This window comes from Kogia breviceps, chromosome 13, assembly GCF_026419965.1.
Source record: "Kogia breviceps isolate mKogBre1 chromosome 13, mKogBre1 haplotype 1, whole genome shotgun sequence".
Lineage (NCBI taxonomy): Eukaryota > Metazoa > Chordata > Mammalia > Artiodactyla > Physeteridae > Kogia > Kogia breviceps.
In genome coordinates, this window is record NC_081322.1 from 74844083 (window position 1) to 74862349 (window position 18267).

The 18267-nt window shown below is 43.8% G+C and overlaps 1 protein-coding gene across 6 annotated transcripts in view; it reads left to right on the forward strand.

Annotated features, from left to right (window-relative positions):
* Positions 1-18267, forward strand: part of SASH1 (SAM and SH3 domain containing 1) — a 668710-nt gene that overhangs the window by 397890 nt on the left and 252553 nt on the right. For 2 of the 6 annotated variants that reach the window (XM_067010983.1, XM_067010987.1), the window contains exon 1: positions 12596-12658. The exons of 2 other annotated variants lie outside the window; for them this stretch is intronic. In XM_067010983.1, the coding sequence (XP_066867084.1) occupies positions 12638-12658 (21 nt within the window). In that variant the 5' untranslated portion in view covers positions 12596-12637. Of the gene's footprint in view, positions 1-12563; positions 12659-18267 lie in introns of those variants that run through there. 2 more of the 6 variants (XM_059083442.2, XM_067010988.1) reach the window with 2 other exon arrangements.

Below are 18267 nucleotides of genomic sequence, written 5' to 3' on the forward strand. Positions count from 1 at the left end.
TACAGATGTGGACACTGAGGTTCACAGAGGTCGACTTGCCCAGAGTCATAGAGTTAATCATAGTGAAGCCTTGGTTTAAACCTCAGAACTCCAAAGCCTGTTCGTTTATCCTCTATATAATTATGACTTCTCAGTATTTTTTTCTTTTTGGCCACACTGCGCAACATGCGGGATCTTAGTTCCCCAGCCAGGGATTGAACCCATGACCCCTGCAGTGGAAGCACGGAGTCCTAACCACTAGACAACCAGGCAATTCCCGTGACTTCTCAATATTTTATTTTGTCAACATACCCTCATCAAAGGTAAATGGAAAGAAGAAGCAAGAGGGGAGGCCTGAGATTGTTGGCTTGCTTGCCTTTCTTCCAGGCCCTGTCTGAAGGCTTCCTGGCCTCAAAGGTTAGCAAATCCCTGCCTGGGTCCACAATGACACACAGCTTCTTCACAAATCCAGGCTGCCATTTCTGAGATTACCTCACTCAGTGGGCAAAAATTACTGCCCAAGTAGCCCCTTGCATTGAGAAGGGGACCATGAAAGTAAAGCACGCATGGAAAGTATGGGTGGGCTTCTCCCCCTTGATCATGAATGCAGTCTGAAATCAAGCAAAACCAGAAAGGCTTTTCAGATTGTTTTCACTGTCTACTGACTCACCGCTTCCAGTTTTCATTGTATCCTCTTTCGTCCCCCTTATGCATTTCAGCCACACTTCACAGCGTTCTGCACAAAGGGAGAACTCAATACGAGTTGACTGCTTACCAGAATGGAACATTCTGACATTTCAGAACAACAAGCTCAGCTTGAGGTGTTTCAAAAAGGCATGCATCAAATGTCACAAAGTTGTTATAAGAGATTCAACAGCTTTCATGTTGACCTCAATAAACAAAATTAAATGTTTGCTCATTTCACGGTTACCATGTCCCAATGCAAACAGCCTGGTATTTTTCCTATTTCCATTCACCTCTGTTACCTTGGCTGCCTGTGTGTTATAACTGGACGGCACTCAAAGATTGTTGTCTGCAAGGATGGGGGGGAAGCCTATACCCAAAGGGGGGGCAACCCGTGTTCCAGGGGAGCTTGGAGTCATTCAAGACCAATGTTTTTGGTTAGGAAAATTAAACAGAACCAAAGTTAATCCACCACACTCAGGGTGTTCCTTGTGTCTAGGGCTAAGCCAAAATTCTAGGAACAGATGAGGTTGCCAATGCCAATTGTGTAAACTGTCCTCAAATTTCAAATGAACTGTATGAGCAGAGAGAAATCCAGCTCTCTCTTGGATTCTTCTTTCAGAGCAAGGGTCCAATGTCCTGAACCCCCTACATTCTCACCAGTACTCAGGGCTGTGGGATCTGCACCTATTGAAGGCTCCATAGATAACCCTCCTTCTCCCATCCTGGCCCTGGTTCCATTGCTGTTGCTTATCTCATTGCCTGTCACTCTTCACTCCACGAGGCAGCGGTAAGACTGTTCTTATTCATCATTGTCCCTCCAGGACACACCTGGCTTCATACATTTGTATTAACTGCATAAATGAATTATAAGGTCGATGGAGAAAAAGAAATGCCTGGCAGAAATATGGCTGAGAACTGACTCCCTGTCATGGAGAAGACCTTGCATCTCACCGATGGTGCCCCTTACAGTAAGACTGAGCCAAACCTTATCTGTGGGAGGTGGACTTCGGTTGGGATGATGAGGTCTTTTAAAGACTAAGGCACTTTTCATCATTTTAACACCCTTTCAATGCACTGTAAAACTTGTCTTTTTTTTTTTTTTTCAATTTCTGATTTTTTTTTTGTTCTGATGTGGACCATTTTTAAAGTCGTTATTGAATTTGTTACAATATCGCTTCCGTTTTATGATTTGGCTTTTTGGCCGCGAGGCATGTGGGATCCTAGCTCCCTGACCAGGGATCGAACCCGCACCCCCAGCATTGGAAGGTGAAGTCCTAACCACTGGACCGCCAGGGAAGTCCCAAGCTTGGCTTTTTAAATTATTATTTCCCTCATTTTTAATTTCTGAACAAAATAGCATATTTAAGAACCAGCTTTTTTTAGTCCAAGATTAAATATAATATGTACATCTATTTGAAATATATGATCTTTTGAAAATATTAAAAGAATAGAGATTGGAGGATACCACTTTCATAATGTTCCTTTCAATTTTCATGAGATTTGAAGAAGCTTAATTTTTCAATTATGGAATATTCATTGGAAAAGATTTCTATTTTGAATCTAAATTATTTTTAAATATCACTTAACTTACATGAATCATATTATAGTTGACTGCCTCCCCCTCCCCAAAACATCTTACGATACAGTTTATACATTTGATATATTAATACAATAACATTAATCAGCTTCTTATGTAACTTGTTTTGAACTTGCATAATAGTTGGTACAGCTCCTAAAAAACACTTTGTAAGTATTAATGTGTTGTCCAAATCTTCTAACACTGTGGTAATCATCAGGAAGATTTCCACCTGATATTTGACAAGAGAGAGTCCACGGTAAATCCCTAGACAGAAAGTCAACCCTTCTACCTCTGCATTTCATCCAAACTCAGATTCTTTTGGAGGGGCTTGCAGCACCACCCAAGATTTCCTGAGTCAGAAGCACGTCTGTTTGACATTTACTTCCTACTGTCACCTGTTGGGTCCCTTATGTCCTTGCCTTCCTACCACTTATAAAAACATGTGCCTATCTGCCTAGGAGAAAGGAGAGGTGATCAGAACATTTCAAGTACCAACTGGAAATGCGAACAGGACAATGTACATTCAGTAGAAGCAGAACATGTGAAAACTAAACCTGGGAGCAGAGAGGCGGTCTCATGCATTTCACAGTCTTAGCAAAAGATTTCTTGATACAGGTGGCAGCAGCAAATTGCCTGTCAAGAGATTCACTTTCTAACGAGGCCAGCCATGTAGAACAGCCGTTGCACCACGAGGGCACCGCTGCTGGCCCAGATTTTGGGGGCTCGGAGGCGGATGGCAGGAGTGACGGTCCTGAGCGCCCCAGCAACGGCCTCATCCCTGCGGGATGAGGGGACAGGAGACCGGGTTAGTGCCACCAGCCATCCCTTCATGATGCCACTGTCCAACCATTACTCAAATGAGGAGTGGGGAGTAGCCGGAGGTGGGGAAGCGGGAACCTGAAGTCAGGCATGGGGGTGGGGGTGGAAAGGAAATGGGGAAGAAGAGCAGCCATTCATCTTCAGGGGCCTCTGTCATCTTTGGTTATCAGTCGAGGGGTGTACAACAAGCTGAAGGACAGAGGATTGGATAATGCTGGGTCCTGACCTTGCTGCTCTCATGTTTTCCTCGGCTGGATGCTCTCAGATGCCCAGGAAAACCCTGCATGCTTCTCCAAGCACACACACACACAGACACACGCACAGACACACACACACACACACACACACACACTTCCCAGTGTCTTCCTGTGTCCATCTCTGTGCTTAAAACAGAAATGACAGTTAGGAGACCTCATGGTAGCCAGTGCACTGATCTCCTTTCTCACCATTTAGCTTCTGTGTAAGAGAACAATTTTCCTGGACAGCAAGGAAGGCAATGTCGCTTTCAAAGTCAGGATTGAGTCAAAACTCCCTCCTGTGTGAAGGAGGTACCCTTTTTCTTCCGGAGCCACCATTCCATCCCTGACAGGTGACTTCACATTGAGAACAGAGGCAGGTGCGGTGCCCTGTCGGTGGTGGCCCCTGGGTGCCCTTCAAAGCCAGTCCTCAACACCCAGGTATCCACACTGTTTTGGCAGAGCCAAGGTGAGAAGCTAGGCTAACTGCAGGAGCTGCCAGCTTTAAGAAAAACCTGGCTTCAAGTCAGATAGATCCTAGGGACCAAGATGAATGGGGGTTTCAAGCTTAGGAAAAAGGAGACACCTCTGGGGACGTAAAATTAAGTTAAACATTCAACTCTATAGAAAAACACCATAATGTTAGGCCTAGAGCCTCAGGAAGAGGCAACGGAGACCCAGATCTTGAGAGTCAATTCTAAGGAGCTTGGCAGGGAAATCAGAAATGGCAGAGGTATTTGCTGAGTTCCTGGGGGCAAAGTCCTTGACAGAATCATCTTCAGCTTCTTCAGGGCACCTGCGCAGGGTGGGAGCCCAAGAAAATCCCGAGGAGTCAATGAATGAACATGCGGTGGCTGAAGTTTTCACTGAAAAAGCAGAAGGTGTTGGGCTGAGTTTCATGCTCTTAAGAAATCCTGTACCTGCCTTTTGAGAGCCCAGCCTTCTTGCACTCTTAAGCATGTTTTCTAAACGCCTGCCCTGGAGAAGTAGAAGGCACTTCTCAGGTTCACTGAGCTAGAACAACATTTTGACACAAACAGACCCGGGCCCGCTGAAAGGTGTACACGCTCGGCAGGAGCACCACCGTGAGTTCCGACAGAAAGCACATCTGTGCCTCATTGATAGTGTAGTAAGTGTACATTACATTCGTGGCCGAGAGCACCTGTGCACAGCCCAGAACGTCAGCCCAGGGCAACCATTCTGACGGACGCGATATTAACAGCTCTCATTAAAACTGATGACTGGGGCTTCCCTGGTGGCGCAGGGGTTGAGAATCCGCCTGCCGATGCGGGGGACGCGGGTCCGTGCCCCGGTCCGGGAAGATCCCACGTGCCGCGGAGCGGCTGGGCCCGTGAGCCATGGCCGCTGCGCCTGCGCGTCCGGAGCCTGTGCTCCGCAACGGGAGACGCCACAACGGTGAGAGGCCCGCGTACCGCAAAAAAAACCCACCAAACCTGATGCCTATAGCAGTGCCCAGGAGCGTGGCTGCAGTGAGGCGTCTGTCTGCATTTCCATGACAAGCCTCTATTTTGGGAGTTCATAACTCAACCATAGAAATACGCTTTGCGTTGAACTGAAACCTGAAAAGTATCATGGGGTAAAGAGAGTTTGACTTTTATTGTCTGGACAATGGAAACAGAAGGGTACGTGACAATGGAGGATGTATTTCTGAGCTGGCCCAGGAAGAATTTGAGTGTCTTAACTTTTTTTGTGTGTGTGTGATATGCGGGCCTCTCACTGCTGTGGCCCCTCCCGTTGCGGGGCACAGGCTCCGGACGCGCAGGCCCAGCGGCCATGGCTCACGGGCCCAGAGGCTCCGTGGCACGTGGGATCTTCCCAGACCAGGGCTCGAACCCGCGTCCCCTGCATCGGCAGGCGGACCCTCAAGCACTGCGCCACGAGGGAAGCCCTTAACTTTTATATTTATCCGGAACGCTAAGAGTTCTATTATGGTGGAAAGTGACACTTGAATGCCAGTCAGTTATCCTAGGCACGCACGTGTGCGTTTTGTTACTGTTACCTGTCCAAAACCAGGAAGCACAGAATTCCTGGTGCTCCACCTGGGACTTAATGGGGTCAAATATGACTGGATCTTGCTCCCTTTGGACCCAACACTTTTCTCTGATGAAGGAAAGACCCAAAGTCATGCACGTCACTGACAGTGACTTGAAAGTGATGTAATCTATTATCTTTTATTTTGACAAAAAGTGTTGTGAAATGCCTTCCTGTCCTCAGCTAGACAGGTTAAAACTTCTTGGCCTCTACCTCTATAATTCTGTCCTGTTTAGAATGTAGAAGAACTACTGTTCCTCCAAAACTATGAAGGAAGATTGCTTTAAAAATAGAGGGAGGGCTTCCCTGGTGGCGCAGTGGTTGAGAGTCTGCCTGCCGATGCAGGGGACACGGGTTCGTGCCCCGGTCCGGGAGGATCCCACATGCCGCGGAGCGGCTGGGCCCGTGAGCCGTGGCCGCTGAGCCTGCGTGTCTGGAGCCTGTGCTCCGCAACGGGAGAGGCCACAGCGGTGAGAGGCCTGCGTACAGCAAAAAAAAAAAAAAAAAAAAAAAAAGAAAGAAAGAAAAATAAGTCCTGTACATGTGAAGGAATAAATGTACAGTCACTGTCACCTATTACTATTTCTATACGTTTTTCTATACTGTCAGCGATTAATTATGATGGACAAATAATACGTTTAGTGATGCTGACAATAGTGATGATGTCTCGGATATTTGCTTACTCTACCAAGCACTGTGCTAGGCACTTTATTTATTGGTAAAATATACTATATATTTCATTTTGTTGTATAGTATCTAGTACAGTATATCTCATATATAGTAACAGTAAAAATGGTTACAGGAACAACAGTGACAACAGACAGAGCCAGGGGAAAAAAATAAGTTCAGTACTTTGGAAACCTTAGAAAAAGAAAGATGAGAATATGATTAATTTTCTATCTGGGCCTGATACTCTCAGAGCATTAAGCCACATCCTGGATATGACTGGCTCGAGATCCCACAGCAAATAACAAGCATTTGGGACTCAGGCTCAAGCCTTCAGACACCAAGTCAGTGTATTATGGACTGTCCCTGGGAAGACAGGGTTAACCCAGGTATAGACAAAGCAGGTAGTTAGGAATTAACGACCCATGATTCTCCAGATGAACTCTTCAAGTGCTGGATACTCACGTTTTTGAATGGCTGGCTCGAGAAGTTTCTTAAAAGATCTGATCTCCACTTTAGAAGTAGCAATATGATTCAGGAAAGCTGTAATTGTCCATAATAGCTTTCTCTGAATTACTTTATCAGATCCTTTTCTCTCTGCCACTTGCTGAAATTTGGTTGGCTGCAAGGAAAATAGGCAGAGATTTAGATGAAATAAGAAGAGTGCTGCATAGGAACATGACCGTTGGCAAGTTACTTACTCTCTAAGCCTCAGTTTCCTCACCTGTAAAATGGGAACGATAACCCACCTTACAGAGTCTTTGAGATGATTAGATAATGCATGCAGAGCACTTAGCACAATGTGTAGAAAGGACCCAATGTTAGCTGCTGATGTGGTTGTTATTAGTATTATTATTAATAACAATTCTGATGTAAGTTTCTGGTCTCTCTAGGCAACCAAAAGTGTTGTTTTGTTTTGTTTTTCAAGGGAGGCTGGGACAGCTGGTGAGCTAGTAAGGAGTAAAGAAACATAGGCAAGGTAGCGGAATCCATAAGACAGATGTCACCAATTCCATAATTCTACTTCTAGTGGTACCTCGATCACGCCACTTCACCTCTCCGAGTTTTGGTCTGCTTATCTGTAAGCGAAAGAGAATGCCCACACTTCCCACCTCAGCAGATTGTCAAGGATTCAAATGAGACACATGTATGTGAAAGCACATTGAATATCTTTTTTTTTTTTTTTTTTTTTTTTTTTGCGGTATGCGGGCCTCTCACTGCTGTGGCCTCTCCCGCTGTGGAGCACAGGCTCCGGACGCACAGGCTCAGCGGCCATGGCTCACGGGCTTAGCTGCTCCGCGGCATGTGGGATCTTCCCGGACCAGGGCACGAACCCGTGTCTCCTGCATCGGCAGGCGGACTCTCAACCACTGCGCCACCAGGGAAGCCCCCACATTGAATATCTTAATGGGAATGGTAGACATTGCTTTCACACCTGTTTCACTTAAATGACTATCGTTTCAATGGAGTCAGTGATTCTCACCCCTGTCTGCACATTAAAATCAACCAGAAGCTTCTAAAAATCCAGATACCCAGGCCACAGCCCAGACCAATAAAGTCAGAATCTCTAGGAGTGGACCCAGGCTCAGTACTCTTTTTTTCCTCCCTAAGTGATTCCAATGTCCACCCAAGTCAGGGAATACAATATTTTTCAAGCTTACCTGGTGACAAGGAGCCCCAGAGACCCACCATAACTATAGAATCAACCCTGCAAAGAAGGAACTGAGAGTCTGTATTTTCAACAAGCACCTCTAGCTGCCTCTTCTCTGCAGACAATTATGAGAAACACTGTGTTGAATCATAGTCTGAGAGTTAGAAGGGATATCATCTAACGTCTTCACACTTTGGACTTCCCTGACGGTCCAGTAGTTAAGACTCCATACTTCCCCTGCAGGGGTTCCATCCCTGGTCAAGGAGCTGGGATCCTGCATGCCGCGTGACGTGGCCAGAAAAATAAAAAATAAAATCTTCACCTTGATTCATCTCTAAACCACATGAAACTTTATGAATCCTATGAATGGAAGGCAAAAGTGTGTTAACCAACTATGTGAACAATAAATGACACAACTGTTAGCTATTCCTCTTTGTGCAAGAGTCATCACCAGTCCCTTTCTAGTTCAGGAAATCTTGACCGATGGATAAGATTTTCAATGTTTTGAAACCTTTCTTGATCAAACAATTTGGAATGCCAAGAAATGCATCAAAAGAAGAATTCTTTCATTTAAGAAAGAAATAGTTTATTCCCTGACTCGGATGGACATTGGAGTCACTTGGGGGAGGAAAAAGAAATAGTACTGAGCCTGGGTCCATGCCTAGAGATTTTGACTTTATTGGTCTGGGCTGTGGCCTAGGTATCTGGATTTTTAGAAGCTTCTGGTTGATTCTAATGTGCAGACAGGGATGAGAATCACTGACTTCATTTGAATATTGTGAAATAAAATAATACACTCAAGTTTTGGTGTGGACCATGGGAATGGGCCGGTCGTAACTAAAAATTTTTCCCTTACAAAAGATATATATTGTACAGCTCTATAAAGCCTAAGTTATTACTTTTAGGTCTCATGGGAAAGTGAGGCAGATCAGGTTTAATGTAAATAACATCCTGACAAGTTACTATGGCAAACCTGCAGGGAAAATGTTAACTGCTGATATTCAAGTTGCAAAACTCAGCTCAATGCTAACTGTGCATTGCAACAGATAATTCCACTCCTCCTCACTGTTTTGAAAGCATCACACTCTGCCAGAATCACTGGTCTGTCAGTTCCCACTGAACATTCTAACATTGCTGTGAAAAGTTACATCTTGCAGAATCTTCCCACTTCCTCTGGGGCCACATCCACTTGCCTGGCCTAGGTAATGCACTGTAAAACTTTCCTCCTTCCTAGTTCCTGCACTGTTGGAGTCCTGCCTTTGTCTCAGCTTTACTTGAGCCATAAGTACTGTCACTACTGAGTAGAGACTATGTTTAATTCTGAGCTTGTTAAGACAAAAGATAATGGAGATTGATTTTAATTAATATATAGGTTCAGGGTATTTGCATTTCCTTCATAATGGTTTTATAAAACTTACTCACTGGGCTTCCCTGGTGGCGCAGTGGTTGAGAATCCGCCTGCCGATGCAGGAGACACGGGTTCGTGCCCTGGTCCGGGAAGATCCCACATGCCGCGGAGCAACTAAGCCCGTGAGCCATGGCCGCTAGGCCTGCGCGTCCGGAGCCTGTGCTCCGCAACGGGAGAGGCCACAACAGTGAGAGGCCCGCATACCGCAAAAAAAAAAAAAAAAAACTTACTCACTTCCAGACTTTGCCAGATAAGGCATTTGAGAATAATGGTGCTGGATCCGGTCTGAATTTTATCTTTGGAAACTATTATCAAGTTGCTCTATGTAATAATGCTTGTTTTAATGTGCATTCACTATGCCCATTTCTTCGCATTTCCCTTTATTTTTGATAAAGTGCCTTAATAGAGAGAATCAGTGCAGCCTAACTTTTTGTGATATGAAATAATAACACATTATTTCTTCATCTGTTCTGATTTGGGAAAAAGTTCTTATGATTAATAAGAGGGTGTATTGTAAATGCTTGGATTGGCATGCCCTGTGGAGGAGCTGGTAGAGTAACAGAGCTGACCCCAATTCCTGTGCTGAGTCAGCACTCGGCACCTTGAATAAAAACAGAGCCATGGGTGTTCCCAGGTGTGCACCCTCCCAAACACTGGGCTTCCTTAGGTGTCTATATTTTTTTGCATTTTGTGTGCTTTGTTGAATCAGTCGTGTTACATTGTGTGTTGGAATGGAGGGGGCGAGAAGGCATCTTTAAAACTACAAAAATAATGCTGCTGATGGCCTTCGTCCACTGTCAACCCAGTCTCAATGCTCGTTTCTTCCAGCTCTCACAGTCTTAAACCCTAGAGTACCTTGATTTGTTTACGTGAGTGTTTGGCACATAGTAGGATGCAAGATAATGCACAGTCATTGTTCAGAGGATGCCAGTTGTTAGTCCGCTTGGTCTGCTGTAACAAAGTAGTACCACAGATTGGGTGGTTTAAACAACAGCAATTTATTGTCCATAGTTCTGGAGGCCAGAAGTCCAGAAACAAGATGTTGGCAGGGTTGGTTCCTTCTGAGGGCTGTGAAGGAAGGCTCTGTTCCAGGCCTCTCTCCTTGGCTTGTAGATTGCTGTCTTCTTGTTCACGTGGCATTCTCCCTAAGCATGTCTCTTTGTCCAAGTTTCCCCATTTTATAAGGACACCAGTCACAATGAATTCATGCCCACCCCAATGACCTCATTTTGATTAAGTTACCTCTGTAAAGACCCTATCTCCAAATAAGATCATATTCTGAGGTACTGGGGTTAGGCCTCACCTTATGAATTTGGTAGGTGGGACACACAGTTCAACCCACAATGCCAGTGTTATACATGGTTTTTTAAATGTTCATATATTATCAAATTATAGCTGAGGAATGTAAATAAGTTTGTGGAAAGGAAATGTTTATTATTATGATGTTATGTAACAGGATTTTACTGGTATATCTGAGCTCTTTTCTGCAGGTAAGTGAGGATCTCCCACAGTTGCAAAAAAGATCGTATCACAGGTTAACTGTGGATCTCTGCCTGATCTCCAGTTGTTATCAGATGTACACTGAGTTTATAGTCTTGGCTTCAGTGCTTCTGAGAGTCAAACTCTAAAACAAAAGCTACATCCTATGGGGTAGAATTTCTTTTTTGATTATTGGGCAACTAAGAGGATGGAGAGACCAATGCCTTCCTTGTAGAGATGAGGAAATGGACACCTAGAAAACAGAAGTCAGGTGGCCAAGGCCTCAAGGCTAAGCAGTAGAAGTAGTAGCCCTGGAACTAGACTCATAATTCCCTGCTTTTTTCACCACATCACACTCCCCATCCTCCATCAGGTATCCCCCACCTTAACCCTACCTATCAAAATTACCCACTTCTCTCTGACAACATCTGACTTTCCTTACCTCATTTAATTTTTTTAAAAAATTAACTAATCCTAATAAGTTTGCTAAGTAAGTACATTACTGATGCCGATAAGCAGGATGAGAATTCTGGAGTATGCCTTAGCTAAGTGTTTCCCCAGGAGCCCATAAAACAAAAGAAAAAACAATAATAAAAATCTAGGTGTCTGATTTGTATAAGGTAGTAGCTTTCTTTACCCTTCAGATCCAACTTTTCAGCTAAAACCTGCCTTGCGGCCATACTTATAAATATATGCTTCAAGGTGGAAAAAAATTTTGTCTGAGATGTCCACCTAGTGGCATTTAGTGATTATTCTTGAAAACAAAAGAAAGAAAAGCCCTTTACCCTCTGTTCTCTACCAAGTCTTGATGAATGCATCATAACTGATATGTGAGGTTTGGATTTTAGAGACCGTCTAGTTCAGCCACTTTACAAATGGAACTGTGGCCTGGGTAGTGACTTGCCCACAGCCACTGAGTTAAAGAAACCTGGGGACAGGTCCCTTTATGTCCCATCCAGAATGCTTAACACCCTCATGTAATGCTGCTTCATGGTTATTTAGCACATGTGTAAGCTAGTGGAAGTTTAATCTCTGTCTCCCCATGAAGGTAAGAGAAACTGTAGCCATAATGTTCATTGGTGAGTGACTTAATGCTTTGCCATGTAGCTTCATTATGTCACACTCATTAATTTTAAAGAATAGACTGTGTTTTCTAAATATATAATTTACTGTGACTATTTTCTGACTCTTCACTAGTGTTACTTATACCTAAACTTACCTGTGTGTGCTTTATGGGGAAAGTTTTGTTTGAAAATCTTAAAATTTTTCCTTCAGATTTTTTGCAAGTTAGTAGTTTTTTTTAAAACCTATTTTCGGGTTTATTAAATAATGGGGTTAAACTATACTAAGCACCAGCTATGGGTTTTTTTGAGTCTTAAATCCTGGCGAATGACCCAACCCTACAGATTGGTCTCCGACAAGAGCGTGCTCTGAGTTGTAGGCAGTTCGTGCCACGGGAACACTAAGTCTAGAACATTAAACTTATCATGTTAAATTGATTTCTGGATGTTTCTCTGTGGAAGTCTTGGAATAGTCCTCCCCTTCCTTTCTTTGAGCCAAGAAAACTCTGAACCAGAACAATTCAATTTCAATTTGTGGAAAGGCTCTACTCCATGGACTAAACATAGTGCTAAGACAGATTGGTGGGGAAGGGGGCAGGGACATTTTGATCACTTTGGCATGTAACTAAAATATCTGAATTTCTAGTTAATCGCCCTGAGATGTATTTACAAGCTTTGTTTCTGAGGAGTATTTGCAAGCCTCGTTCTCAAGCCTGGGAACCTCAGGAGCAAAACCTGCTTTTAAGCCATAGTTCTTGTGTTATATGTTAAGCATTTGGAAGGAACCCCAAGGAGGCCTCAGGAAGCAGTTACTGCCTCTTGACTTATCATCCTGAAGGCGATTTGTTTTAAAGTTGATAATCCCTAGAGCTACAAGAGTGTCCCACATCTGCCCTGAATTGAAAACAGATTGCCATTAAGAGCCTTACATCAGCGCTGCGAATTCATTCGATCTGAGTCAGAAAGGAAGTTGGAGAACATTCGAACGTATGGCCTGATAGCAACACGGCAGCTCCCTTCATGGAGGACCAAGACGGCAGGGTATGTAGGCTGTTTCTTTTCAAACTTTAAGACTGTTTTTCTGTAAGGAAATGTCCTTCTGACCTTTGTGCAGGAATATTCGGGAGGGGACTGTTATAGCTAATAGGTAGAAAGTAACTGTCAGTCTGTGGGCTTTTCAGTGCCACCAATGAATCGGTCAGCATTCCGAGAGGGCTAGGAAGCCTCCACTGTCCAGAAATTTCTCTGCCAGGTTTTGCGCTTTTGTGACTTATCATTTATATAAGATATATTCAAAAATTATGTAGATATTTATATAAAATTCTCCCCCACTAGACTCTGAAACTATTCTGGAAGCCAAGAAAAGTTTTTACTGTTAAAACGCGAGAGCTTTTCCACCCTCAGCTTATCTATGAAATTATTTTAAAATATCTCCACACATGCCAGGAATGAAGGATGGAACTCTGAACTGCATATTCCAAGCCTCAGGGGACCGGGACCATCTGATTAACTATTTAGCATTTAATATCCTACTGAAGTCGTCTTCTCAGCTGGCTGAACAACTTTTTTCCTTCTTTTTCTGTTGAAAAATTTATATTATAGGATGTGAGGTTCTTTTCCTTCTAAATTAAAAAGGAGATTAGATTTGTTCGTCAAAAATGATTAAAGGAAAAAGAAGGCAACAGTGGTTACGAACAAGGGTCTGAGTACACCACAGCTTGAGGCATGGATGCTGAGTTACCGTCCGCCACTCCACCCCCATAATCCTCCTCCCCAGCCTGGCTCCGGAGGCCCTTCTGGCTCCTTCTCCGGGTCTGGACTGGGCTTTGGTGAGTGGAGGCCTCCCGGGTTACTTCCAGAAGTCTATTCTGCTCACCCTTTTCTCTGAGAAGCTGAGGACAGTGCCTGATACAGCTGATACCCAATTAATACTTGATGAATGAAAATAGCATTGTGGAAGGGAACCCTGGAAGAAGTATCAGTTTGAACCTATGAAGCTAGTGAACCTCTCTTTGGGTCCATTTCCAGTCACCTTCTTGGCAAGATTGACACCAGAACCAAAGCATAGAAGGTGACGAGTAATTGAGAGAAACGTGCTAGAGTGTCAGTTAGAGCAACTACGTATAAAATGTGTGATTCCGCGGTTATGGTATTAATAAAGTAAAGAAATGAAATATGAGTCTTGAGAGGTAACAGTTGCGCTACGAGAGTGTTCAGGAGTCCGAGGAAAGCTGGTACAGGAGAAAGTGAACAAACACAGCTGGCCGGCTTCCCCTTCAACTCAGTGCAGATGTGCTCATCAAAAATGTTCCGATAGCACAAAGCCTGTTCCTGTTACATGTGCTTCCCCCAGTTTCAGAAAAAGTACATTAAGAGCAGCCCAGTTGGCAGGTAAGATTTTCAGTCCAAATGCCAATGTACTGTTCCCTCTTGACTGGTTGCCCACAGTTCTTGAAAGGGGGAAGGTTTTTCAGATGCCAAAAATCGAGTGCAAACTGTGTCATGGGACTATGCCCTCTTAATCCCAGAGAGACAGAGGCTCCCTTTTAGAAAAGGAAGCACATTTGGGTTTTTGTGCTGGAGGATGCAAAAAGATGTATTGATCAACTCAGACAGAAGGGGGAATTCTCAGGCTTAGAAACATTGCTTCTGTCCTAGCTGAGGAGACTGGCGAATGAGCCTTGAGATCTATAGAAACAGTTCCAGTTCAGACCAGCTTCCTCTCTGGCTGATGATTATAGATATATCTATATTTATAGAGAGATATAACTATATTTATATGTATCTTAATTTCACTAATTTACTTAATCTCAACCCCAGAAGTTTGGGAAGAAAGTAAAAGTAGTGTTGCAGAGACTTCAGGGTGAAACCCATGTCAGAAATTTAACTTCTAGGGAGTTCACTGGTGGTTCAGTGATTAGGACTCCATGCTTTTCGCTACGGAAGGCTCGGCTTTAATCCCTGGTCGGGGAACTAAGATCTAAGATCCCAAAAGCCTCACAGCACAGCCCCCAAAAAAGAAAAGAAATTTAACCTCTATTACCTCAAGTAAAATTCACCTTCAAAAACCTCTCTTGCCCCTTTTAGAGTCACAAGCAAGTCTTCATTTGGCGCCGTATCCTCTTTCCCTGCCCTGTGTTTGAACATCAGGCCTGCCTCTAAGGCTGTGCTACTATATGCCAAGTCATAGCCTCATGGCTCTCCAGAGTTTTGTAAACCATTGTTTGGAATTCAGAACACATTATCCCCCAGAAACAAGGTTAGGCTCCCAGCTCAACTCCTGAATGCAAATTTATCCCAAAATATAGAGAATTTGTTGCAACTTTCTGGAAATGGACAGAAAGAACTTCTATCATTTTGTTTAATGGCATTGAAGAATCAATTTTACCATGAACTGCAATAATGCTTTTGAGAGCATTTTTAGTATCCTTGAGAATTAATTATTGGCCTTGCATACCATTCCTTTCTTTATGCAAATCCTAACCACCTATCCTAGGTGCTTAGTCTCCTGGTACTCCTTTGAATGGTACTCTAGGTAGGAGTCCTAGCAAATTATTTGCATGTACTTTTCCATTTGTGGTTTCTTTTGCCTGGAATATCCTCCTCCTCTTCTGGTTCCTGGCAAACTCTTGATCAGCTCAAACACTAACACAGTTAAAACTCTTCTGTGATGCCCCAGTCAAACTGTCACTTCTCTCCTCCCTTGGACATAAACCCTTCTGAGAAAACTTTGCACAAGTTCAAGTGGTTTCCTTCACTGACCTTCTAAAGTACCAGAGATCCTAGTGTTAAAAGTTGCCCCTAGGAGAATAGTTAGAAATTCCCCTCCCCACCTCTCCTGCATTTCTCTAAAACCTTATTAGTACCACTATGTATTAACATTCACCACATTATATTGCAAATTTTTACTTACACGTGGTCCCCTTCCCTAGACTGAGAACTCCTTAAAGATAGGGATTTCTTCAGGACTTATTACAATGCTGGAATATATTTAATAATAAAAAATTAATAAAAGGATAGATGGGTGAATGGATGGATGGATGGAGTGAGCGCTGGATAAAAAGTTCATTTATTTAAAGGAGGATGAAGAGCTATATAGAAACTTCTATGGAATTTTGAATGGAACTTTTAGTTTCAAGGGCATAATATTGATGAAATTTGACCATTATTATTTTACTTCTACGGTTATGTAAGGGAGGGATTATGAATAGTGGGAAGAGAATGGAGCTTGGAATAAGAATGTATGGGTTCGGGCTTCCCTGGTGGCGCAGTGGTTGAGAATCCGCCTGCCGATGCGGGGGACGCGGGTTCGTGCCCCGGTCCGGGAAGATCCCACATGCCGCGGAGCGGCTGGGCCCGTGAGCCATGGCCGCTGAGCCTGCGCGTCCCGAGCCTGCGCTCCGCAAAGGGAGAGGCCGCGACAGTGAGAGGCCCGCGTACCACAAAAAAAAAAAAAAAGAATGTATGGGTTCTAACTCTAGTTCTCTACTTTCCAGTTATGTGGTCTTGGGTAAGTTATTTACCTGTCTATTTTTGCTTTTCTTCATCTGTAAGATGGGGGTAATACCTAACTTCAAGGAGTTACCATGAGCATCAAATGATAATCCATCTAAAAGCTCTAGTCTAGTGCTTAACCCATATGAGGTAGAAGGTAAGTGGTCATAAAATATGGATCTAAATCTGAGATGGCAGACATAGAACTTTGAAACTGGGGGGAATCTGGGCCCCTTCCTTCCAGCCTTGGACACTCTCCTTTTGCAACGTCCCCCCTTCATTTTGATGCAGCCTGTCAATAGCATGATTCTAGCTTTTACCAGCCACTTCCCGTATCGCTTGGGTGACTAAAAATAAAATAAACTTGAAAGTGTGAGAGAAAAGAAGAAGAGGGTTCAGGAGATTTGTGAGTTAAGTATTGGGAAAAAAATTTCCCAAAGCAGAATTAAGTAGGCTATGATGGAGGAAGAAGGAACATTGTACACACATGCAAAGCAAAGAGCCCAGAGATGAGGAGAAAGCTGTTTGGTAGAGGTGGCTGCAAAGTGAAAGGAAGAGATGAGGACTTGCATTGCTGGGAAATTGCATTCTGGGATTCTAAAAGGGGCAATTGTGGGGTTTTTTGTTTTTATTTTTAAAATTTTTTTATACAGCAGGTTCTTATTAGTTATCCATTTTATACATATTAGTATATATATATCAATCCCAATAAAAGGAGCAACTGTTCATTTACCATACCTACGAATGCACTCCTGTGCATTGGTAACTAAAAAGCACCTTGTGTAATTTCAAATAGTTCACATAAATAAAAATGATAGAAATACATTCCTAACTAACATTCCATGTACCACTTACCAGGTGCCAGGCACTGTTCTTAGCTCTTTACCCATATTAGCTCATTTTATCCTCACAACAGCCCTGTGAGGTAGGTACGTACAATCCTTATTTTACTGATAAGGAAAGACAACACACTGGGATGTATGGGAGCCACTGCTCGAACCCAGGCAGTCTGGTCCCAGAGCCTGCACACTTCACGCAAGAATGTACCTGCAGGGGCTTCCCTGGTGGCGCAGAGGTTAAGAATCCGCCTGCCAGTGCAGGGGACACGGGTTCGAGCCCTGGTCCAGGAAGATCCCACTTGCCGTGGAGCAACTAAGCCCGTGCGCCACAACTACTGAGCCTGCGCTCTAGAGCCCGTGTGCCACAACTACGGAGCCCTCGTGCCACAACTACTGGAGCCTGCGTGCCTACAGCCCGTGCTCCACAACAAGAGAAGCCACCACAATGCGAAACCCACGCACTGCAACGCAGAGTAGACCCCGCTCGCCACAACTAGAGAAAACCCGCACACAGCAACAGAGACTCAACAACAAAGACCCAAAGCAGCCAAAAATAAATAAATAAATTTTTTAATAAAAGAATGTACCTGCAGCTGATGTGGCTTCTCGCACAATCAGGTGGCCGATTCAGCCGTCACGGTCAGCAACGTTGCGAAGTCCACTTTGGTGATGACCATCCCTATGGATATACTTTTTAAAATATAATTTTAATGCCTGAAAAGTTAGAATGGTAGAATTTTATAGCATGGAAGGACATTTAGTTCATTATGCCCAGACCAGTAAGTCAGCCTCAGGGACACTGATCAGAATCTCTGGGGACCCACAGGGGTTGAGGGTCAGATGAGCTTAGCCACCCACCTAGCACTGCAGTGTCGGAATGACATCATCTTTATTCCAGATGATGTCCAGGGAATTCTAAAAAAAATTCTTTCTGAAATTAGGTTGACTGCCCAGTAGTTTTCCAAATATGAAAATAGATACAGTTGTGCTGTCTTTTTTTTTTTTAAAGAATCATCTATTTTTGACCTATTAAAAAAGTAGCAAAGTATACAGTTTGTGAGCAGTCTGTTTATGTTTCCTAGATTGAGTTTGACAGGTCCATGTTCTAAAATTCCATTACTCATACGCCTAACGCTGGGCTCTTACCTCTCCCTCAAACTGCTCTGAGCCATTTGATTCCATTTTCTCCTATCAAAAATAGGGACACATTCGGGCTTCCCTGGTGGCGCAGTGGTTGAGAGTCCGCCTGCCGATGCAGGGGACGCGGGTTCGTGCCCCGGTCCGGGAAGATCCCACATGCGGCGGAGTGGCTGGGCT